The following is a 23,540-nucleotide window of genomic DNA, read 5'->3' on the forward strand; positions in this document are numbered from 1 at the left end:
GTTACTTCAAACTTCATCATCCAGCTTGTAAATGATGATAATAGAAAATTATAAGAAACATCATGTATTGTCCAGTATCATCAGTGTACTAGAATAATATCCTGTAGGGTGAAACATGATTAGTTGTTTGAATCTAATGCCAGGATTGGCAACATCATGCCAATAAAAAAAGCTGTCAACAGCATCTTAGCAAACTGTATTCTTACTATAAAACAGAAGTGACAGTTAAACAGGAGTTTGAGTCATAATTTTGCTGTTTTAATGAGATTCTTGGAGAATTCTGTGTTGTCATTTGGTGCAGCAAAATCCTTATTGATCCCTTGTTCTTCTGGATTTCTACATACAAAACAATGTGTCAATTTATAAAACATTATTAAATTCTTGTATTAACTCAAATAAAATCAGGTGTCCAATTATTCACCATGTAAAATTTCTAATACTGGTGGAAAGGTTTTTTTTTCTTCAAGCTTCAATGTACTTTTTAAAGAACAGAAAAATTTTTTATAAAACACTATTAGTAACTGCTGAATTTACAAAAAAGATATTTTGATATCACAAGATGATTTATTAGCCTGGAATCTACCATAAAGCACCAGAAATTGCATGTGTCAAACCTCTTTTTGTTACTTCTACTTTTGCATTCAGTATTATTGTATTCTAAAATTGATAAAAATGGACATTAGAATTTGACTGAAAAACTGGGAGAGCACAGCATCATCGAGGCAAGTGCAGCCAAGTTCCATGGCGATGAGCCCTTCAGGTGATCTTGGAGTTGATAAACTGAAGTAAGTGTACCTCAGAAATGATCCAGCGCAGTATATCTCTTAAGAGAAATGCAGTTTTTCTAGTGGTACGAAAACAGACCCTGGCTGGGATATTCAGTAAAAAGTGATGTTGTACTGTTTCCCATGCAGATTGTTCAGTGCAATGTTGTTAGATGTCAGAAATGTTTAGTGAATTCTCCTTTTTTAATGTTGTTATTTACATTTCAGGTTTGAGCAACCCGAGTGCAGGCAAGGCTTAAGAAGATGAGCGAAAAATAAAGGGGTTGGTTTTTCATTGCAATATTGGTGTTTCATCAAAAATCTCCAAATTAAAGCTGGTGTATATTTTAAAAGTTATTACAATTGGACTGTCTTTAAACAGCATTTTAGGGCCACTTCACGAAAAAACAAGCTACTAGAATGCTAAAGTCTGGGTTAAGTGCTTTTGTCACTACAGGATGTTCATGCAGTGTTAATTGGTTTGTGAATTGTTGTGTATGTGTAATGGTCTTTAGTTTTTGGCTAAACCCCCCACAAATCACAGATTTAAGGCAGTCAATTGCACCTTCTGCATAGCATCATCAGTATTGCTGCAGCAAGCTACAGTGGTAATTTACACTTAAAGTGGGTAAATGGAGCTCTTTATTCAGTTTCAGTCTTAAATCTGCATGGACATTAAGTGAAACCGTGCATAAAAGGTTCTTTCAGGGGAAAACTACATGATTAACAAGCCATGACTAATTCATCTATTATGCCAGACTTCTTCTCACCGAGGTCACCAGAAATATTATTACAGCCATATTCTTTCAGATGATACCACACACATGGTTTGAATTTTTCCCCCTATGACTTAATTTTATGTCCTAAGACCTTCTGAGAGAACTATTCTGTGTATTTCATCATAAACTTCTATTTTCTCCTCCCTTGTTTAAATCTGTCTCTCCAGTTGGCACATAGAGCATCAATCTAAAATATTGGTGCCTTGTGTACCAAGCTAACAAGCTTTTTCTTTGCTATTTTAGCGAATATTAGCTTTGATATGCTAAAAAGTTACACATTTCCTGTTCTAGATGGACAAAAATGTTGTGAAAACTCAATTTAACTACCAAAAAATGCGATTGTTGTAATTCTGAGAGTTGCACTGATTCCAGTCGAGTCATGCATCACAGGCAGTATAATGTGTTTGTCGCTTGGCTTGCAGTTACTTCCTGAGTGTTTTTTTTTAGATGATTCTGGACATCTTCAAAGGAGCTGCCTGATAGAGGCAGCCCATGTATCATCGGTACAAACACTGCTAAAGTGGCAGCTTGTTGTGTGTAATATTAATAACAAGTTGTCAATTCCCACAAAACTGCAGCTCCATCTATTACAATTACTCCTTTTGTCACAACTTTGTTTGAAAGGGTTTTGTTTAACTGGCACACAAACTGGGGTCTCATAGCACTCTGACCATGTAAAGTTTCAGGGTTTTCAATGTAGTTTTTAGAGCTGATACTTATCCTGGTATCATCATTGTAACATGAATGATCAATCATTATTCCCCACTATTTACAACCCAAACAGTACTACAAATCTATGACATAAAGCTAAAGTTTGGTGTATTAAGAAACAATAAAAAAGGCAGAAGAAGGCCTTTTTTATGCAACAATAATTTTAATTAGTGTTTACAAATGTTCCATTAGATTGAATCTTATGGACTCAATTCATTATGTGTTTCACTAAAGTAAACTCCATTAATCCTCATTTATGACGGACTGTTATGCCTTATTTTTTTTTTCATTCATGTGAATGAATGAATGAAAATGAATGAATGTTATGCCTTAGTCACATGTACCAGTATGATGGGTTGACCCGTGTGGGTGATGGGGTTTTTGTGAGGTTCATGGGCCAGGGTGGGTTAGTTTGTTTCGCTTTCTAGATTGGTTGTGGGGTTTCCGGGTTCTTTGGGCCTTTATTTTGGTTACTTCCGGTTTCTCCCGTTTGTGTTGCCTCCACCTTTACTTCTGTTTATGAATTGCACCTGTTCGCACACCTGTTGTTCATCATTGCTGTGTATTTAAGTTCCTCCACCCAGTGTCTGTCACGGGATCGTTTTGCATTCTTTGTACTTCGAGATTAAAGGAAAGATAGAGAAACCTTGATTCAACGTACCTCTGTGTTCCTGCTTTTGCATCCACGCGTCGAGCCTGACATAACGATCCCGTCAATCATGGATGCAGCGGGAGCAGAGGGTCCGCTTTCTGATTCCAACGCCCAGGAGTGGGTCGTCCGCCAGCAAGATGAACAGCTAAACTTCCTTCGGAGGGGTATGCTGGAGATGTCCGCCCGTCAAGAGCAACAATGGTCTGCGATCGGGGATTGGCTTGATCAGCTGGCAGGAGAGATCCGATCGTCTTCGCCATCCCATCCGCCTCAGCCGTCTTCCTCGGCGTCCATACCTTTGGCTCCGGCGCTCCTCACTCCTGCGGTTCCGCTGGCCCGACCTGAGAGGTTTTCCGGTGCTTCGGGGGACTGTCGGGCATTCATTACGCAATGCGAACTGCATTTTGAGCTCCAGGCAGCCACGTACCCTACGGTGGCGTTCATCATCTCCCACCTTACGGACAGGGCCGGAGCGTGGGCTACGGCAGAATGGCAACGTGGGGCCGCCACCTGTGATTCCCTCCCGGTTTTCCTAGAAGCCTTTACACAGGTCTTCCAGCATACGAGACCAGGCCGGGAGGCTGCTCGAGCGCTGATGCGGCTGCGTCAGGGAGGACGCCGAGTGGCGGATTACGCAATCGACTTCCGGACTCTCGCCTCAGAGAGCGCATGGAACCCCGCAGCGCTTACAGATGCCTTCCTGGAGGGCCTGTCAGATGAGCTGAAGGACCAGCTGGCGCCGCTGGATTTGCCGTCATCCCTAGATGCCCTCATCGCGCTGGCAATCCGAATTGATAACCGGCTGCAGGATCGCCGGCGAGAGCGACGCGTGGGCTCATTCTCCCCAGCAGGAGGAGTAGCGCCACAATCTCCTCATGACTATCCTGTTTCCACAGACACCCCAGCTCCTTCTACTGAGGAACCGATGTTATTGGGTCGAGGGTCTCTCACCACCTCCGAACGCAGACGACGGATGACGGCTGGTGAGTGCCTTTACTGCGGGAAGCGGGGTCATTTCTGCCGGGACTGCCCAAAAGCCACCGCTCGTCACTAAGAGTGGGCACACTGACGAGCGGCGGAGAAACGCCCACTAGAGCTATTTCCAATGCTTGCTTTTTGGAGGGGCACCTAGTTTTTCAGAAAGTGGGGGTACCCATCAGGGCTTTGTTAGACTCAGGTTCTGAGCAGAATCTCATGGATGCCGAGCTGGCCACACAGGCCGGGTTTGTAACCAGGTTGCTTCCCCGTCCATTACAGGTTGTTTCGCTTAACGGCGAGGTCATTGCAACCATTTCCAAGGTGACTGACCCCGTCCACCTCATTTTATCTGGTAACCATCATGAGTACACCCGTTTTTTTCTGTTTTCATCTCCGCAGAACCCGGTGGTGTTGGGGTTCCCCTGGTTATTGAAACATAATCCGGTCATTGATTGGTCCGCTAGTAGTATTACTAGTTGGAGTAACCATTGCCATGAGACCTGTTTGCGCTCAGCTCGACATCCAGAGCCTGGCCCCGCAGCCTCAGTTGGGCAGCCGCCCTTACCAGACCTCTCCGCGGTGCCACCGGAGTACCATGACTTGGGGGAGGTCTTTTCAAAGTCTCAGGCTCTTTCTCTGCCACCCCACAGACCTTATGACTGTTCCATTAACTTGCAGCCCGGAGCTCCATTACCTAAGAGCCACCTGTATAATCTGTCTAGGTCGGAGAGAGAGGCTATGGAACAGTACGTTGCTGATTCACTGAGGGCCGGCCTCATTAGACCCTCCTCGTCTCCTTTGGGGGCTGGCTTCTTTTTTGTTGGGAAGAAGGATGGTTCCTTACGGCCATGTATAGACTATCGGGGTTTGAACGCCATCACTGTAAAGAACCGGTATCCTCTTCCCCTAATGAACTCTGCGTTTGAGTCATTGCAGGAAGCTAGAATCTTCACCAAGCTGGACCTGCGGAACGCTTATCATCTGGTGCGCATCAAGGCTGGGGACGAGTGGAAGACGGCGTTCAACACGCCGCTCGGACATTACGAGTACTTGGTCATGCCTTTTGGCTTGGCTAATGCTCCTGCGGTTTTTCAGGGGTTAATCAATGACGTACTCCGGGATTTCCTCCAGCATTTTGTTTTTGTGTACTTGGATGATATCCTTATTTATCCAGGGATCCCAGCGAACATAGGCGGCATGTTCGTCTGGTCCTCCAGCGGTTGTTGGAGAACAGATTATTTGTTAAAGCGGAGAAATGTGTGTTTCATTCTCCTTGTGTTTCCTTTTTGGGGTTTGTTATCGCAGGGGGGGAGTTGCGGCCTGATCCGGCCAAGGTGAGTGCAGTGGTTAATTGGCCTGCCCCTAACAACAGAAAACAGCTCCAGCGTTTTCTGGGGTTTGCCAATTTTCTGCGGCGTTTCATCCGTAACTACAGCTCCGTCGCTGCGCCCCTCACAGGTCTAACCTCCACGCCCTTTTGTTGGACAGAGGCGGCTGACTCGGTGTTTAAGAAGCTCAAGCGGTTGTTCACCACTGCTCCTGTCTTGGCTCAACCTGATCCTTCCAATCAGTTTGTGGTAGAAGTTGATGCTTCTGATACAACTTACTGAACATGTTTTCTAATTGTTACTACGACCTGTTGCTGGCAGCATGACCATCAAAACATGTGCATGAACATTTTCACCCTACAAGCTTACCAAGCAGTCAATCTTCGTGTGGGCCACCTGCGTGCCCGGAACAGGTTTTCCCAATTTTTAGACAGGTGTTGCAGACACCTCGTATCCACCCGTATGGATACTTATGCATTAATGCATGTTTTTGTTTGAATGATTGTTTTGCACATGTGTAAATCTGTTTTCTATAAAATCACTTCTGAGACTTTTCTTTGTATGATAGTATTTTTGCATTGTTTTTTGCCCTTTTTTTCTGCAGCGCTTAATTATAGAATTCGAGTAAAAATATTCCTTTTCGAAGTAATAATTAATGTAACAGTTTTTGAATTGATGTGTTTAAGTCTTCGAGATTCACTACCAATAATGTAACCACAGCTGTCAAGACTTTTTCTTCCTGCACAACAAAATCAAATCTCTGATTTCTTGAGCAAATTACCCAGCCTATTTGTAGTCATTAATAAATAATCCAGTCATATTTTGTCTTTGACTATGTGGTCATAAATATATAATATCTCCTTTATGCGCCAGCTCTGATCATAACTGACGTTTTAATAGAAAATGGAAACGTATTTCCGTGTTGGATATAGCTAAAACGTTAGTGTTTAAAGTAATTAACCTTGTGTAGTACCTTTTATGAGTAAAACCACTAAAACAAAGATGTTATGTTTTACTAAGTAAAAGCATGACATTGTGGATCTATTCTGTAGTCGTTATTTTGCAGTTTTGCAGGCCTGCTGAGACAATCATACAAGGTGTAATAAGCGGTCTAAACAGCATATTGTACCAACTTATGAATCAGCGTGACCCTTGGCGTGATGTTGCCATCATAAAATTGTGTTATCATTATTTCCACCTTCACCGTGCTGTGGCCTCCCATGTTAACATGCTCTTTCCTGTATCTAGCCACGTTTTCTCAAAAAGAAAAAAAGAAGTACACCCTGTGAATTGGACAATTAAAGACTTAAAATTGGACACACAGTTAAATTCGATGCTGCTCTTGCTGTCAGTGGCTCAGTTCCTTCCACCCACCTGCAGGTCAGACGCTGCGCTTAATAATTCTTTGGAGAGATGACTGGGTGGGGTGAAGCACATTTACCTTGCCTCCATCTGTCTGCATGTGATTGGTCCCTCTCTATATTTACAATAGAAAAAATACAAAACCAGCCACTTTCCCGTGAAAAACTGACAGAGATAACATATTATTGCACATTATGGTGTGTGGCTCTTCCCTCTCACTGTTGACACAGTCTAATGTCAGGGAGTCTTAACATAATCATGCAGGCAGTACTTGAAGCAATCCAACCTGTGTCCATCATGATCCTCTCTACAACACTATAATCAACATCCACCAAGCCACCACACCTGCTGATGGGAGATAAGGGCTTTTAGGGTTTTCGCTGCACTGTGTTGATGTCCACTGCATGGACTCCTCATATGAAGCAAAAAATCCCCCGGAGTATTGAAAGCTAACTTAGTTTATAAAAAGTAATTTGGTCAGGTATAGCAAAACCAATCTAAAGCTTCAGTTCAGCCCCTGTGTGTCACAAACACACATTACATTGGGGCATGCACAACAAGTCCATACTTGAATAAAATCAAGCATTTTGTTAAACGTTTGACAAGAAGTTGCAACTGCTTTTAACAAAAATAATTATTTCTTCTTTGTGCCACTCCTTTCTGCTCCACAGTTCAAGCACAACAATGGGGACCTGGCATTTGTGAATTCCAATAATTACTGTAATATGTTCTCATTCAACTTAAATAAAGGATAATGTGACCAAATGTAGGAGACCGACCACTCGACCGCAGTGCGTTCAGTGAGAGTTGGAATGAATAGGGAGCAGACCAGCAGTCAACAAAACTGAAAGTACAGGTGAGGAACATAGCTGTTCTGGAGGGGAAAGTACATGGCACACCCCTGTTATGCCCACCACTCACTCATGCACATTACTGGTGATTTCAACTTTCCCCAATAATATAAACCCACAAACGGTCTCCGTAGTTGTGTTAGCAGAAGTTTTCAACCCATTTGGCAGGTTAAATCCATATTTTTTCATTTATTTTTGTTATTCTGTCAAGTCAAAAAAAGTTTTACAACAAAAATAATTTTCAGGTGAAAATTGTGATATATTTTCTTTGTCTTTTAGAAGTTTGTGCTGTTTATGATGCCGCCTCTGCCTGAACATCATATTTTCTTTTGTACTGTTTCTTTACACTTCATGAAAATCTCATCTATGCAAGCAATTTATTTGTTAAGACGACACAAAGTAGGTAATTACTGAGTCCGTAAAAACGCCTTGTAGTTCTAAATAAATAGTTAAACTCACATTACAGTCTTGCATTTTAACAAATGACTATTTGTTTCTGCTTTAACAACTATACAAACTTTCCATTTAATGGGAATTGAGTTTTGGTTGGTCTGGAGTGACAGTAATATTTAACAGTTAGAAAATGCCTTTTAAGAAGTGGACAGATTCTGTGGTTTTGTACATTTCAAAACTTTTATATATAAAAAAAGCAACAGCAACCTTTACACTATGAGACAAAGCTAAAGCAGCATTGATCAAAGTTTAAAGTTTTTCTGTCGCCCTTTAAGCCACCAGTTTTTTACCCTCCCCTTGTACCCATGACCCCTCTGTTTTAACGTCACCACCTGCTGTTTTAGATCACTTTGAGTCTGTCACTTCCTCTCAGATTTCTGAGATAGTTCAGCACCTGAGGCCTTCCTCCTGCCCAGGTGACTGTGTTCCCCCAGACTCCTGAAGGAGGTCTTGGATGCCATAGGCCCCTGGATGGTTGGTCTCATCAACTCTTCCCTTGTTTCGGGGGGTGTGCCAGCTGCTTTCAAACATGCCGTTGTGCAGCCCCTTTTGAAAAAGCATAACTTGGATCCTAATGTTCTTTCAAACTTTAGGCCGATTTCAAAGTAATCTTTTCTTTCAAAAATTCTAGAGAAGGTGGTTTATTTTCAATTACAGGACCATCTAACAAAACATGATATCTCTGAGAAGTTTCAGTCTGGTTTTAAATCCTGTCATAGCACTGAAACCGCTCTGCTCAGGGTGAGCAATGACCTTCTTTTAGCTGAGGATTCTGGGGCCTCCACTGTTTTAATTCTTTTAGATCTCACTGCTGCTTTCAACACAGTGGATCACAGTGTTTTATTATCCCGACTGGAGCACTCTGTTGGTGTGAAGGGCACAGCACTCAGTTGGTTCAAGTCGTATTTATGTGGTAGGAGTTTTTCTGTCCAAGTTGGGCAGTACTCTTCTCCAGAAGCTCCACTCAAGCATGGTGTACCCCAGGGCTCAGTTTTAGGCCCTCTTTTATTCTCGCTCTATCTGCTGCCACTGGGGTCCATTTTTAGGAAATATAATGTTTCCTTCCACTGCTACGCCGATGACATCCAGATCTATGTTCCCTTAAAGTCTGGAGGAGCGGAGGGTCTTGGCAATTTACAGAAGTGCTTGGCGGAAATCAAATCCTGGATGGAGCTGAACTTCCTCTGTCTGAACAAAAACAAGACAGAGGTGTTCGTTTTTGGAAAGACTGACCTGCTGACAGGCTGCTGTAGTGCTGTTGGCCCCCTGGACCCCTCAGATGCTCCTTTTATTAGGAATCTTGGGGTAAACCTTGACAGGCATTTTAAATTTGACAGGCAGGTCAGTGCAGTAGTCCAGTCTAGTTTTTATCACTTGAGGCTAATAAGCAAAGTTAAGCCATATCTACCTCCTCATGCTGTGGAATAAGTGATTCATGCTTTAATCTTTTCCAGACTGGACTACTGTAACTCTCTCTACAGTGGTATTGACCAATCTCTGCTCAGCCGTCTCCAGCTGGTTCAGAATTCGGCGGCCCGCCTGTTAACGGGGACCAGACATTGTGAGCATATTACTCCACTTTTACGCTCTCTTCACTGGCTGCCTGTGTCTTTTAGGATCACTTTTAAGATTTTACTTTTGGTTTTTAAATGTTTGAATGGTCTGGCACCTCAGTATCTTTCTGAGCTGTTACATGTGTATCGTCCACGTCCAGTCCTAAGGTCTGAAGATCAAATGCTTTAAATAGTTCCCAGGACTCGGCTTGTGACTCGGGGAGATAGAGCCTTTTCAGTTGCAGATCCTAAACTCTGGAATGCTCTCCCCTTCTCTGTGAGGTCTGCCAGAACAGTCAGTGATTTTAAGTCACTTTTAAAAACTCATATTTTTAGTCAGGCTTTTAACTCCAGTGAGCGGATTTAGTGGGTCAGCTTGTCAATTTTATTCTTTTACTGTTTTATTGTTTTATTACTTTTATTGATTCTTTATTGTATCATATTGCCTCTGATTTTATGTGATTTTATGTTAAGCACTTTGGTTGCTTCTGCTTAAAAAGTGCTATACAAATAAGAAATTGATTGAAATTGATTGACCAGTTTTGGAAGATGAAATTGACTTGAACAATCATCTTGGAGATTCTGACCTCACCTTGGAGTGATTCTGTTTCTGAGGAGTTAGCTTTAGTTTCCTTGGGGTGGATGTCTATCAGTCTGTATCTTTATTTGAGGGAGGAGTCCGGTGGTCCTCACTGCCATTGTTGCTGTACTATCAGCTGTAGGCTCTGTCCAGTGGGTCTGGGCTCCCACCTTCTTATCTACATTTATTGCGTCATTTTATATTTTGAACCAGTATATGAATATACATGTATGTATGATTGCGTTTTTGGATGTGTGTGCTTGTGCAGAAAATCCAGCCCTTTTGTAAATATTCACGTGTGTTAGCGACACTAACAAGCCATAAACATAAACTTTTGTTTCGTGTTCTGTTCTGTCTTTCTCAACCATTTATCCTTTCTTTGCCTTTTTAATGCCTTTCTGTGATTTTTCCCTCACTTAACTCTTCCTCCCTGTTCTGTTAGGTCCAAAATATAGAAGTTAATTTTAATTTAAATAAAAAATAAAAAAAGTTTACCCTCAAAAACAAAAGGGGGTTATTTAAATATCTTTTGAATCCATAGTTCTTACATATTCTAAGGTTGTCCAAATTTAACAATGTGTCCTTTAGACAGTCTGTGATATTTTTTTCTAAAATGAAATGAATGAATTCATTATTATATTATAAAACTTTGCATCTAATGAATCCATCATTGTGTCATTTCAAAGCTTCTGCGGTCCTAAAGAATATCTCCTCATAATGACCAACCAAGGCTACGAACACAGCAGGCATGTGATGAAATGACGAAATGCAGATTTATAAATGCGTGTTTATGATATGAACAAGCAGGGGGGGGTTCTTCTTCTTTTTCTTCTTCTTTTTGCCGGGGCCGGTGTGGACGTAGCTGTTCAGGGGATTTGGTGAATCAAACCAACAGGGGTAACAATATCAATGCTACATCTTTGCATTAAACTCATGGACTAAATACATAAAAAAGAAAATCAGTTCTTAATACCGGTGTCATGCTGTCATTTTAATCACCAATATTTACCTCCAGGTCTTATCACTACTTCTCCTTCTCCATCTAAACAGGATCTCTCTAAAAATAGAGGTGTTTTCCATACTCAGTGCAACAACATTCAGTTTGACAGCAAGACCTCTGTTGTATTATTTTTCGGTTTCTAATTTGAAGGGTTCCATATTTTAATAAAATAACTCAACACTCAGCCTTTCTCTGTCCATCTATGGCTCTCTGAGCCTGATTGTTTTGCTACCAATGATGAAACACATTCATCAGCAGTTCACTCTTTTCTGATGAAGGCTGCACAGCAAAGCAGCTGTGGGGTATCATTAGTCAGTCTCACCTTCTTTATCTGCAAAGTGTGCAGATAAGCTGTTATGCTCAAATACAACCAGCAAGACAGCAGGAAGCAGCACACAAAATAGCCTAAAATACTACATCTGCATGGTTGACATACGGGATTGCCATCGTATGGACTGGTGTTTTTCTCTCTCTCCGAAGTCGACTATTGATTCCTCAACACAGAAATGTTTCAGTGTAATCTCTTGGTCACTAACAGCCATTATTAAGATACTTGGCATTTCGTCTGCTTTCTTCAGGAGTAGCCTTAGCGAAATGTTCGCTCCCTCCAACCCTTTTTCTCTGTGCTAACACAGAGCCCCCTCATATTCTCTTATCCCGGCATCCACAAACCTCTTCCTTGGTCTCCCTTAAGTCCTCCTTCCTGATATCTTTGCCTACTGTCTCTTTCGCAAGCTACGTACACACTGGGCATTTGATAGGCATTCAAGAATGTGCTAACCGTGCATTTAGTCCAATGTGTTCATATTGGACAAATAAGGAGGAGCTTCTTCTTTTTCTACTGTTTAGTAGCACGTATCGACCACCTTCTGTTGGTGAAGGCTTGAAGTGAAATGTAAAAACAGTGCAAATCTTGCGACTTGGGTGCGAAATGCAAACAGTTTGGTTCATTGCTACAGTAGAGTTCTTGCATTGGCGGATATGGATTACTATCATGTCAGGAGAGTGACCTTGGTTTATCTTTTGTTTTTTAAATAAACACAGATGTCATCAGGCTGGTCGCCTTGTCTGGGTTCAACATATACCAGCTATGCTCTAAGTTTGGTGAGTTTAATTGCGTCACTCCCAAATCCGACTCCCTAATTACTTCAACCTTGTTTAACAATCAATGTGAGTTCAGTGGTCATGTTAGACTGAAAACAGTCGTAGACATGTGCATAGATGCATTTGAACATGAGAGTTTTGAACATGTTTTTCTATCCTCTTTGAATGGAGGTGGACGCTTGAATGCGTGTTGTTGAGGGTGTTGTGAACGTAGCGTTTGGAGTTTCTAAACCAACAAAATGGCTGCTCTTACTACAGTTTTCTACAACATTCCATATCATTCTTGCTGACTTTTTTTGGTCACAGATCACACCTGAAACCTTCCTCCACCCGTTCCAACCTGCTTGCACACCCTCCTTACCTCTTTCCCCACTCTCTGTTGCTCTGGACTGTTGACCCTGAGTACTTAAAGTCCTCCACCTTCTCAACCTCAGCTTCCTGAACCTCACCATTCCTCTTGTCAATACCAATCAATTTACCAATCTTCATCCTCTTTGAATCTTTTTCACTTTGTCCTTAGTGATCTATGCTATTTCCTGCATCACAACAGTCACCTCTTTTACTCTATGCTTTCTAGCATTTTCCTCATCTATCGGTTCTTCACATTTCTCCTTCCATCACCATAACCTCCAGCACATCCGCTAATCCCAGTCACCATTATTTAACCACAGAAGTAGGTTCAACCCATTTGAAGGATTGGACAAAAATCTTTCCTTTTCACCATATAACATACAGGAATATGCCATTAAAATCTGATTTATTTTGGTTTGTACAATATTAGAGCTGTTTACTGTTGGCCCAATGAGTCTAACAGTGTGAATTATATTAATTTATAAAAGTCCATGAATAATGGTGTCATGAACAGGCAACTTCAAAGGTAAACCACAACCAGTTACTGCTGGCACCATCTCCAGAAGATTAGATAAGATAAGATCAAACTTTCTTTATCCCACAATGGGAAAGTTTTCTTATTGTCGGCAGCAAAAACAAAAAAGACATCCACAAATCCAAACAGAGAAGAAAAGAAAAAGTGGCAGAGGGTAAAGTGATGTGATAAAGTGAATTTAAACAAAAATAAATGGTACAAAAATACACAGCAAAAAGCAACCGTTATGGAAGGTAAAAATAACAACTGCAACAGTTTTTAATGAAAAAATGTGTGAAAGAAAGACAAATACAGCATTCTGTAATTACAGAATAATGAGTGAAGGAATATTTATAATTTGTGCGTGCATTTGTCTTGTCTCATGCGAATGTTCCTTCTTGAATTTCAAAAAACATCAACCAGATACTGACAAGAGGAATACTGACCAGCAGAGTGAAAATCCAGTGAGACTCCACATCTTCAAATGCAGTGAAAGTGACTCTGGGGTAAGATCGGGGAGTTGGAGAGGTGGCTGGAGAAAAGTGTAAAATTACCTCGCTCAAGGGTGCAACCCCACAGATCAATATCTGCGAAAATTGATGGCAGACGGCAAGTAGGTACATATTTGGTGTGTGAGTGTGTGTATTTGGGGTGGATGATGTGGGGGTATGCTTGCGAGAGTATTTTAGCTTTCAAGAGAGGCTCAATCTGAGGATGAACAGTAGATCACTCTGTTAGTTCAGGGGTGCATACTGACAAGAATCCTAGCTATGGTTGGACTCTATGATATGAGGCCTCATACTGCTGTGGTAATTTAAAACTGGAAACCTGGAAGAAAAGGAATTACAATACATTTTTAACAACTCTGTTGACCTATTAATATACCTCATGGTAAAAATATTACCTATCCAACATTTTTAATTGCATTCACAAAAACAACTGTGGACGGGCAGCATTTCTGTTGAAAATATAAAGTCAATGGGATTACAGTTAAAAAAAAATCGAAAGATGAAAGATGTGCTTGAGGACTTTTTGGTTTTTCTTTGTTGTGATCTTAAGGTCAAACGTTGACCTAATTTATTACTTTTCAACATTTGCTTCCCTCCACAATCCCCAAATTGCCTTATTTTAATTGAGCCTGTTTGTGAGAAAATGATTTGTACCACTGATACTGCTACCACTTGGAAGGTAAAAAATCAAGCAGGTTAAATGAGGAGGTGCAGTAGGGAGCATGGATGGATGAATCAGCATTACACACTGAAATATGTTAGTGCTTTTGTTACCGTATCAAAATGAAGTAATTGTTTAGATCTTTTTTTGTTTCAACTTTAACATATAGTTATAGAAGACGACAACAAATCTTAAACAGCAAGGAGATATAAAAACACCCACGGATGTTTTTCTTTCACTCATTTATTCATTTACTTTCGTTGCAGTTGTTGTTTTCAGTTGCTTTTGTTCCTTAACGGTTGTTTCTTTGCTGTGTACTTTTTTTCTTATTTATTTAAATATTAAAAAAAAAGTTGATCCCATGTTTGCAGTGGATCACACGTCACTTTTGCACCTGTATTTATTTAATTTGAATGTCATTTTTGATATCCTTTTTGCTGTCATTTCTGAATGTTCTTGCTGCTGCAGATAAGTGAATTTCCCCATCGTGGGATAAATAAAGTTATCTAATCTCATCTAAAAACTACACAACACAAGAAATGTTTCAGTGAGGTGTTGGTAACAGCTAAACAGTTTCTGCAAGACAGAACTGGATGCCAGAGTTTATAAAATAAGCGATTGTCATTTTGAAGTAACAATAAAAAAAGGTTATTAAAAGACATGGTTGACTTTATTAACAACAATTAAAACAAAAAAGTAAACTGTATTTTCTGCACTATGAGGCAAACTATGGTATAAGGCGCATTAAAGACCCTCTCCAATGGAACCTTGTTTTTGGTATTTTCAACTTGTTCTTGTAGCATTCCATATTTAAAAAAAACCAAATGGATCAAAACTGCATTTTGATCAGGAAAAAATCAAAACCTGCCATTTGAAAAAGCTCTCAGTTGTGATGCAGCCACAGAAATGGGCTGGCCAAAGCCTCCCTGCGCTGCTCCATTCTGATGCATTCACTTGCAGAAGTCTTCTGGCGTCTCCATCTTCCTTGTCCGAGCTGACATCTGCTTAAAATCTACGGCTGAACAGCTTCAATATTGCTCAACGTTTTTGTTGCACTGCTAATGTTAGGTTGGTGCTGTGAGGGGCTGTAAGCTAGTGGGATGATGGAATATCAGCGGAGGCGGGCTACTTCCACCCCAACAGTCCCGCCTGCAAGTCAGACATGAATTTCTTTTTTTTTTTGAATTTTTAATGTTGAAATAAGGTTTTTTGATTTTCTCTAAGAACTGCATGATCATAATTAAAAGACTACTTGGGAAAATTTCACGATAGTTATTTAGTCAGAGATAAGTTTGTCTGTCACTCTTACTTTATAAACTGCATTCACAGTAACTCTAAGACTTGTTTGTAACACGCTACACGTTAGCCACATTAAAAGTGTTAGCTAACTCCCAACATTACTAGTAACACTGACCAAGAGACACATGCTATGTCTGATTTCCATCGATACTGATGACATAGTGCACTTTATAGAGCCGTGGTCCCAAATCTTTAAAATGCCACGGACTGGTGTCACGTCAGACAAAGTTATCACGGACCGGTCTTTGAGATGAGGCCAACGTAGCAATGCTACAATGAAGGAGGAACAGAGACGTGACAAGGCGAACTGTGAGCTTTTATCTCGACACGCATGACATAGTACATTTCAAAGGTGTTATCATCCTCTCCCCTTCCCACACAGGGTGCAAAAAAAGAGGTAGTGACTATTAAATGAAACTTTCTTTTTTTGGAAGTCAAAGGCTCCTCTTCTGTCTCCTGGCTGGGCCTTTTCCCCTTGGTAAAGAAACTTTCCAAAGACGTTTGTGTTTTACTCATTTTGCTAGGTCCTGGATTTTATTTTAGTGGTAACCTATCACGTGACCAAGAAGAGCGCCTTGGCCTGCGTCGAGAGTGACATAGACGGATGGAACAGAGAATTTTTCAATTTTTCAGATTCCGAAACAAATAAAATGCAAGAAATATAGAGTAAATTCCGGACTACAAAGCGCACCGATTACAAGCCGCACCCACCCATATTCACGTGTTTGACTGCTTTTATACATACACAAGCCGCGTCAGAGTACAAGCCGCGCATGTGTTAGCCGGTATTGTCATCCTGACAGATCACGCCCAGCATCCCAGAGTGAGTGCAATTCATTAGCACATTGTGGGTGGTTCCAGCTTTGCCTCTGGCTCATGTATTTGAGTGTATCGACATCTGTCAAACAGCATGGACCTCTATTCTGTTCACAAGTTCCTCAGTTATGGTGTTTTTATTTCATTTTTTTTTTACTTATTGACAATCTAGGTATCATACATAAAATTACAAACAGTAACCATATAATCAACATTACATCCCTCAGTTATAATGAGGAAATTTACATCCGCGATTCCACATTTCCCATGAGTCTTAGGGGCTAAAGGCGGGGCCAACGCCCGGCTCGCCATACTGTTGTACGTGTTTAAGAATGAGTATCAGCAGTGCATGGAGGGGTGAACGGGTAAAGCTCTCCTTCCGCTTGTGTCGCGGCAGCGTTATGGGAGTAACAGGACTGGTTAGAAAACACAACGGTAAAATAAAGCAGCGGCGACTGAAAAGCGCGCGCCTCAGCCTGATACGCGATACGCGCGCCTCAGTGCGGCGCGTGCGTCAGAATTCAGAAGCCTCTGCGCTCCGCTCCCGCCCCGCGCGCTCCTTGTCTCCCCTTCCTATCTACTCCGACACCTCTGGCCAGGGCGGCTTCAAGGAGGAGCACTTCGTCCCCGTTGCGCCGGTGGACGGAGCAAATCGTTTCTGTGCAAAGCAATCGGACTTAATACTGTACGTTTTGTGTATGAGGGGCGGGTGCGTTGTTACGTGTGGGAGCCTTCAGACTGCCATCGGCCCCGCAGCTCAATCAGCAGGAGAAGATGTCTCCAGCTCACACGGAGGCTGTGAGTTTTTCAAAGCAAAATTCCGCTTTTACGGTTTCCTTTGAAACCGTAAAAGGAGTGTAAATTCACTCCATGCGCTGTTCTCTCCGTCACGCAGCAAACCGGCTTTTCCAAACCCGTTGGTGACGGTGGACTTTTTTACGCTGCTTTTAACGATTGCTTTTAACTTGAAAGCTTCATCATATTGTAACGGCGATCTGGTGCACGTTGGGTCTAATGGCCCCAAAGGATTCTGGGATGCGGCCGGGCATGCGTGTTTCATTTTGTTGAACCATGACTGAAGTGTCTAAGACCTGAAGTCAAGTCCATGCTGTTTGGCTGCTTAGAGGTGTGTTGAATAAAAATGCCTCGTGCTTGGTGTCAGATAGAGCAGTGTTTTTCAACCAGTGTGCCGCGGCACACTAATGTGCCGTGGGAGATGGTCAAGTGTGCCGTGGAAAATTGCCCTCATTAACCGATCCTAAAAACATTAACCATCTCCAGGAAATCAGCTCTTTGTTCATCCAAACAGGTCCTGATAAAACACTGAGTAGTTAGGAATATAAACGATCATAAAATACTTTTTTCGTTGTGTTTATTTGATTCTATTAAAGACATTTTGATAAGAATAACGGTAACGCGAAATAGCTGCAGCTATAACTGTGTAAGGAAAAGTCCCGCAGCTTTTACTGTCTCCACGACTCCACCAATCATTCTTGAAGGCTTAATCACATGTCATCAGTCTGACCAATCAGAAGTGGTTAAAGTCTCCACTTCCTTGTTCCAATTTAGCTCATAACTCAGTCAGTTCCGACAAAAACACCAGCTAAAGCTCGTCTTTAGCGGTGTAACTTTCCACAGAATCCGGTATCAGACCGTGGAACAAGTGAACAAAACCATGAAGCTCAGAGACGCGAGTCTTTCTGCCGTTTTCTCGCATTTTTCACACTACATCTCCCATGATGCATTGGCTTAAAGGGACAGCGTCTTGAAAACACAACGAGCATATAGTTTGTATGTAACTTAACTTTTATTACATCTTTTAGAAAAACATCTGCAACTTCCTGCTTTTTCTGCCACAATTATCACAAAAATGCACGTCAGATTGCCGGGGGGGGGGGGGGGGGGGCTGTAGATCAAAACGGACTATGAGTTTCTGCTTTTTTTTTTTTTTTTGGGATGCTGGTGTGCCGCGGGATTTTTGTCAAGGTCAAAGTGTGCCGTGGCTCAAAAAAGGTTGAAAAACACTGAGATAGAGAATTCAAACTATTCACTGAGTTCGAAAGTACGTACATGGCGGCCGCCAATTAAATCCATAAATTAGCCGCATCACTGAATAAGCCGCAAGGCTGTAAACGCAGGAAAAAAGTAGCGGCTTGTAGTCCGGAAATTACGGTAAGTTATTTATTCTTTCTGTGTGGCCTGGTACCAAATGATCCATGGACCGGTACTGGTCCGCGGCCCGGGGGTTGGGAACCACTGATATAGAGCATTTGCCATTTTGTTGTACTGTCCAAATGTAAAATTCCAAAATCAAGTTCCCCTAGAAAGTCTAGAAAAGTCTCTGCGAAAAACCAGTGTGCATTGATGCTCACTAGACTGGTGAATATAGACGACAATGAATTGCGTTAGAACAATTTTTGTAAAAAAACATGTATTTAAGTGTATTTTTTAATTAAGTCGTTTTTTGTAGTTAGGGCGTAGGGTGGGAATTTGGACATAGCCATAGTCAGACACCACTACAAGTTACCAATGCTAGTGTATTTCATAACAGCCAGCCTTGTCAGGAACTCAATAAATATATAAAAAGCTGGCAGACATTTTGACAAGGCACCACGCACCTCTCAAAATCGTTTTGACATTGCTAAAAACAAGAATTAATCCTTAAGGCATTCCAGATTATAAAGCTCACTGTTGTTGTTTTGTTTTTTTCAAAAAGAAAAAAAAAGGCTTTTAAGAGCATTTGATGGTGCAGAAGATACAGTAAATAAAAACCCTGACTGAACTGTTTAAGCTCAGAGAAAGACTTAATTATCTAAAAACAGTTAGCAGCTGTAAGACCATTGTGATTAAATGTCAGATGGATATTAAAAAAGTCTGCTTTTATTAATAGTCCAAAATCAGCTATGCACAGTTTGAAATGGCATACATAACTGTATCGCATTAATACATATTTAAAGTATAAGAACAGTACAAGTACTTGGCATTCTGAAAAAACAAAAAAACATGTACTCCAGACAACAGTGGATGCAGTTTGTAAAAGTTTTTTTTTTTTTTTTTTACATATTATTTGATGGAACCACGTCATGAAGGACACACGTTCAATTTCATCAAAAGCTAAAGCAAGCCATCACCATTTCTTTGCTGTAAGAGTTTTTCAAACATTTTAAAACTGATGTGTTTGAATGTTCTGTTGTACTGTGAGAAATAAAAAATATCAGTGAAAAACATCTGAAATGGTTGGCAATCTCCCCAGGGGTGGACAATTCTTAACAAATCCCCCCTAAAGTCGGACTGTGCACTGCTCAGAGAAACACAAAGTAACACGAGAGCTACAAGTCAGACCCCGCAGGCTTCACTAAGCATTTTAAATATTAAAGTCCATGAAAGTGCAATTAGAAGGAGACAGCTAAAGTATTATATCTTTGGAAGCACTCAAAAAAGAATTCCCCTTCTGTCTAAAAAGAAGGATATAAGAGAATGACTCAAGTTCAAATTGAGTTGTCTGTCTTTTATTCATTTTCAGAAAAGGCCAAGCTTTGAATTCCTTGCAGAAAGACTTGTGGTTCTCTGTCAGGCACTGAGGTAGCGGGTGTGAAGACAGGCATTTGCTTTACAACCTTGAGACCTAGGTACCAGTTTGCATTTTCAATCTTGAAGGCGGTAAGTAACACATACTGGGCAGGAGTTAAGGAAGGGGGTTCAATATCAAATGTACAGTGGCCAACTAAATAAAGGAGTCACTCAATGAAGATTCTTGGAACACTCAAGAGCAATATACCAATCCTAGAGTCTGTATTTGTTTCTGAGCTTTTCTATCCAATGATTCCTATTAAACTATAATTACCAATAAGCAGAACTGGATCTCTGCAGGTACCCTTAGCATATGGAGTCAATACTTATTTTCTAAATCCTCAAATAAAAGCAATACAAGAAAACAACACCAAAAAAGTTTGATGGCTAAGAAGATAAGATAAGATCAAAAAAAACAGGTGGGATGACATGTACCTCTAGCAAGATGACCTGAACTAAACATAAAAAAAGAAGAAAACAGTGAAAAACAGAATGGCTGCACTCTCTATGCTAAAAAAACCCCAAAGAGATTTCCAAACCTTCATAACCAGCATCCTCTTTAGTCAACTGTCACTATCAGCTGCTCATGCAGAGTGTGAATATCCAAGGGCTCATGTTGAAAAACCAAAGCAAAAATGCAAACTTTTCCTGATGGGTATGTCACCTATTTATGACAATAAAATATGGCTACACAATTGGATGCCTTTAGCATTAAAAAAACAACAATAACTTGAGAAAAAAATTGCAGATAGACACCTAACATGGTTCTTTGCTACCAGCAATTTTGCTCAAAAACCTTGTCATCATAATGGAAAAGTTATTTTGCAAAAGGTCACCATAGTGTAGGTTTCTTTTTAATTCCAATGAACAATCATGGAAAATCATTTTACCAATAAGTAGAGGTTAGAAGTCTTTTAGGCCGTATTCACATGCACCTGTATGGAGGGTTGACCCATATGGATGCTGCAGGTTTTTGGCCTGTAGCATCTCAGACAGGAGAAGCTAGATCTTAGTGGTGCACAGGTGTGTGTTGCAATTCCCTTGAGGCTCATATGGCCGCCTTAAGAGACGTCACGAAAATGGAACGTATCATTGTCATGTGTATGGTAAGTGTATTGTGAAATTTGTGAGGATGTTGTCAAATGTTACAAACTTCAGTCGTTAGTAAGGTGTGCATACTACCTCCTTATTGACCACACACAAATTGGGGTGTGCACGTTATACGTTTGTGCGTTTAGGACACCTATTGGAAAACACCTTGATCTTCTCATTTCCTCATTTTTGACACATGTACAGGTTTGCCCATTTTTCGTCCGCAGACAGCCAATATTCACCCGTGAGGGCAGTTTAGATGGATGGATGGATGGATGGATGGACGCATAGATAGATGCATACATACACACATACATACATACATAGATATGCCTTTTTTGTCACTGTCCACCTGGACAATTATATTGAAGTCATCACCATTTACAAGGCAAAAACCAAATCTAATAAAGTATGATATAAAAAAATATAAATATGTGCAATGACTAAGGCCTTAATGACATGACTGATATCAACAAACAACATCCGATTCATAAAGTAATTCATTTGCTTTATGACTTTTGGTTGGTAATAAAGGACATCTGTATAAAAGAATAAAATGTATCAAGAATGTTGAATAAGGACAAATGTCTGACAGAAGCCAGCCTACTTTTGGATTACATTTACATTTGTTTTCCTTTAATAGGGCTTATCACCTCATTCTGCGCTACATATATTTCTTCAGTCCACTGTTTCTTGTTGTATTTATGCTCAGCAACACCCATAAAATCTCCACCATGCTCTTGCACACCCAGGACCCACTGATGCATTTGATAAGTTCTGCCTGTGGTCTGACATTATTTGGCTCATTTTTGTTTTTTATCCTTTGCTCTCATTCTGCATGCTGCAAGCACCCCCACCCTTTGCGATTATTTGAGGATAAGATGAGGAGAAAAAAACAGTGTGTGTTAGCATGGATGTGTGTTTGTCTGTCAAAGTCGGCAAAGATTTAATTAACTGGATGTGTGCATGAATATGTATGCATTTATCTATGTGTAAGTAGGGCAGCAGAACAATATTTCAGACAGTGTGAAGTTACTTAAAGTGACATGTTTCTGTCCTGTGGTTTGTAAAGATAAACTGATCTATTGATGTACGTATGAAGAAATCTGTTTTCTTAGCAAAATCGTCGTCCACAGTGGAGAACCAAATAACGAATGATGTTTTCTGTCATGTGTCGCATCATTAGATCCTCTCTTCAGGTGACAATTTTCATCAGGTTACTATCAAAAGCAACAACAACCAAAATGTGCTCTGCAGTCTCAGGGGTGTGCTCGACTGATGAGCTAGAACAGCTGAATCACAACAGAGAGAAAGCAAATTGAAAGCACACACTCATCGACATCGGTAGCCTGTTTTTGACTTGTACTCAGAAGGCCTTATATAAAAAAATGGACTGGAGGGCAAGGGAAATCATAATCAGACATGTTGCCCCTCCTCCCTTTAGCATTGATTCAATGCGGACCTGTTCTGGAGAGCAGACTCACCAATGAACTGCTTTTTTTTGTGGTGGTGGGTCGCCTCCATCAAATTTTCCATTTCTCCGACTGTTGCTTTGATCGGCACTGCTGCTCTCACCTGAGCTGCTTCTAGCATTGTTATTATCACACGTCACATCACATTTATTTTCACATAAGTGTCATCTCTCTGCCTTGTTACAATGTTACAATGAGATGTGTTTGAGGTCATTTGGGAACAGAAATTCAATTTGTGGTAAGGAGCGCAGACTAATACTCTATTGACAAGTGATTTAATTCCTGATTGGCTTGCACAAGAGCTGGCCCTTAGTAGAATCCCTTAAAGATTTTTCAGCCTGTTCTTTCCTCACTTTCTGAGGTTTTCCTGAGCTTTTATAAGGGCAAAATCCATCCCCAAGCACGAGCACATTCTCAACTGGAGGGCACTCAAGGTTGAGTCATATAATTGTAGATTTGTCTTAGAAACAGAGGGAGACAGCATATGAATCAGTTTTATGGCCCCTGGTGTGCATGAACCATTGATGCTGCAGCTGCTATAATGTCTTGTCATTCACACAATGCTGAATACCGCTGCACTCCTGCCACTTTCGCTGAGAGTGCCTCCATGTTCCGAGGGGAGAAAATGATGACACCCGTTCCCGCAGTAATGATAACATTTGGAACCCAGAACACGGGGAAACCGGGTGAAAGACGGTCAGATTGGCACTCAATGTCACTTAGCAGCTGTCAAAGAAAGAGGGCAAAATGCCAGTACATGTGATGCCTTTGTGCACGCTGCTCATGGCATGACAGCTGCCAGCTTAACCTACAAGCCAGAGTGGACTTAAGAGAAGAAAATGACAGGGCCATTCATGATTGAGGGTGAGCTGCCACGTCAGGAATCGAAATAATGACACTACATGTGAATATGTGCCAGTCAACATCTACTTTTAGGAACCAAGTCCGCTCTGGAATGGAAAATCAGAAAAAGCACAAACGAGACACATAAATGTGGGGAATACAACAATTAGTGGCAAAGCTGAAGTGGTTCCTTAATTTTGTCATTTTCTGACTCAAATCACCTAAATGGAGGGCAGAAGGCCCGTCCATGCAATTACGGAGCAGAAGAAAATGATGATCAGTGACACCATTACAGCCT

General features: G+C 41.0%; 1 protein-coding gene across 3 annotated transcripts in view; it reads right to left on the reverse strand.

The window, feature by feature from the left end:
* Nucleotides 1-23,540, reverse strand: part of alk (ALK receptor tyrosine kinase) — a 705,488-nt gene that overhangs the window by 442,691 nt on the left and 239,257 nt on the right. Inside the window, exon 1 of one of the 3 annotated variants that reach the window (XM_078940523.1) lies at nt 2,916-3,038. The exons of the other annotated variants lie outside the window; for them this stretch is intronic. Coding sequence (XP_078796649.1) covers nt 2,916-2,937 — 22 coding nt within the window. The 5' untranslated portion in view covers nt 2,938-3,038. Of the gene's footprint in view, nt 1-2,915; nt 3,039-23,540 lie in introns of those variants that run through there. 3 annotated transcript variants of the gene reach the window in all.

The sequence above is a fragment of the Oryzias latipes genome, chromosome 22, assembly GCF_053564925.1.
Source record: "Oryzias latipes strain Hd-rR chromosome 22, Olatipes_Hd-rR_3.1".
In the NCBI taxonomy this organism is placed as follows: Eukaryota; Metazoa; Chordata; class Actinopteri; order Beloniformes; family Adrianichthyidae; genus Oryzias; species Oryzias latipes.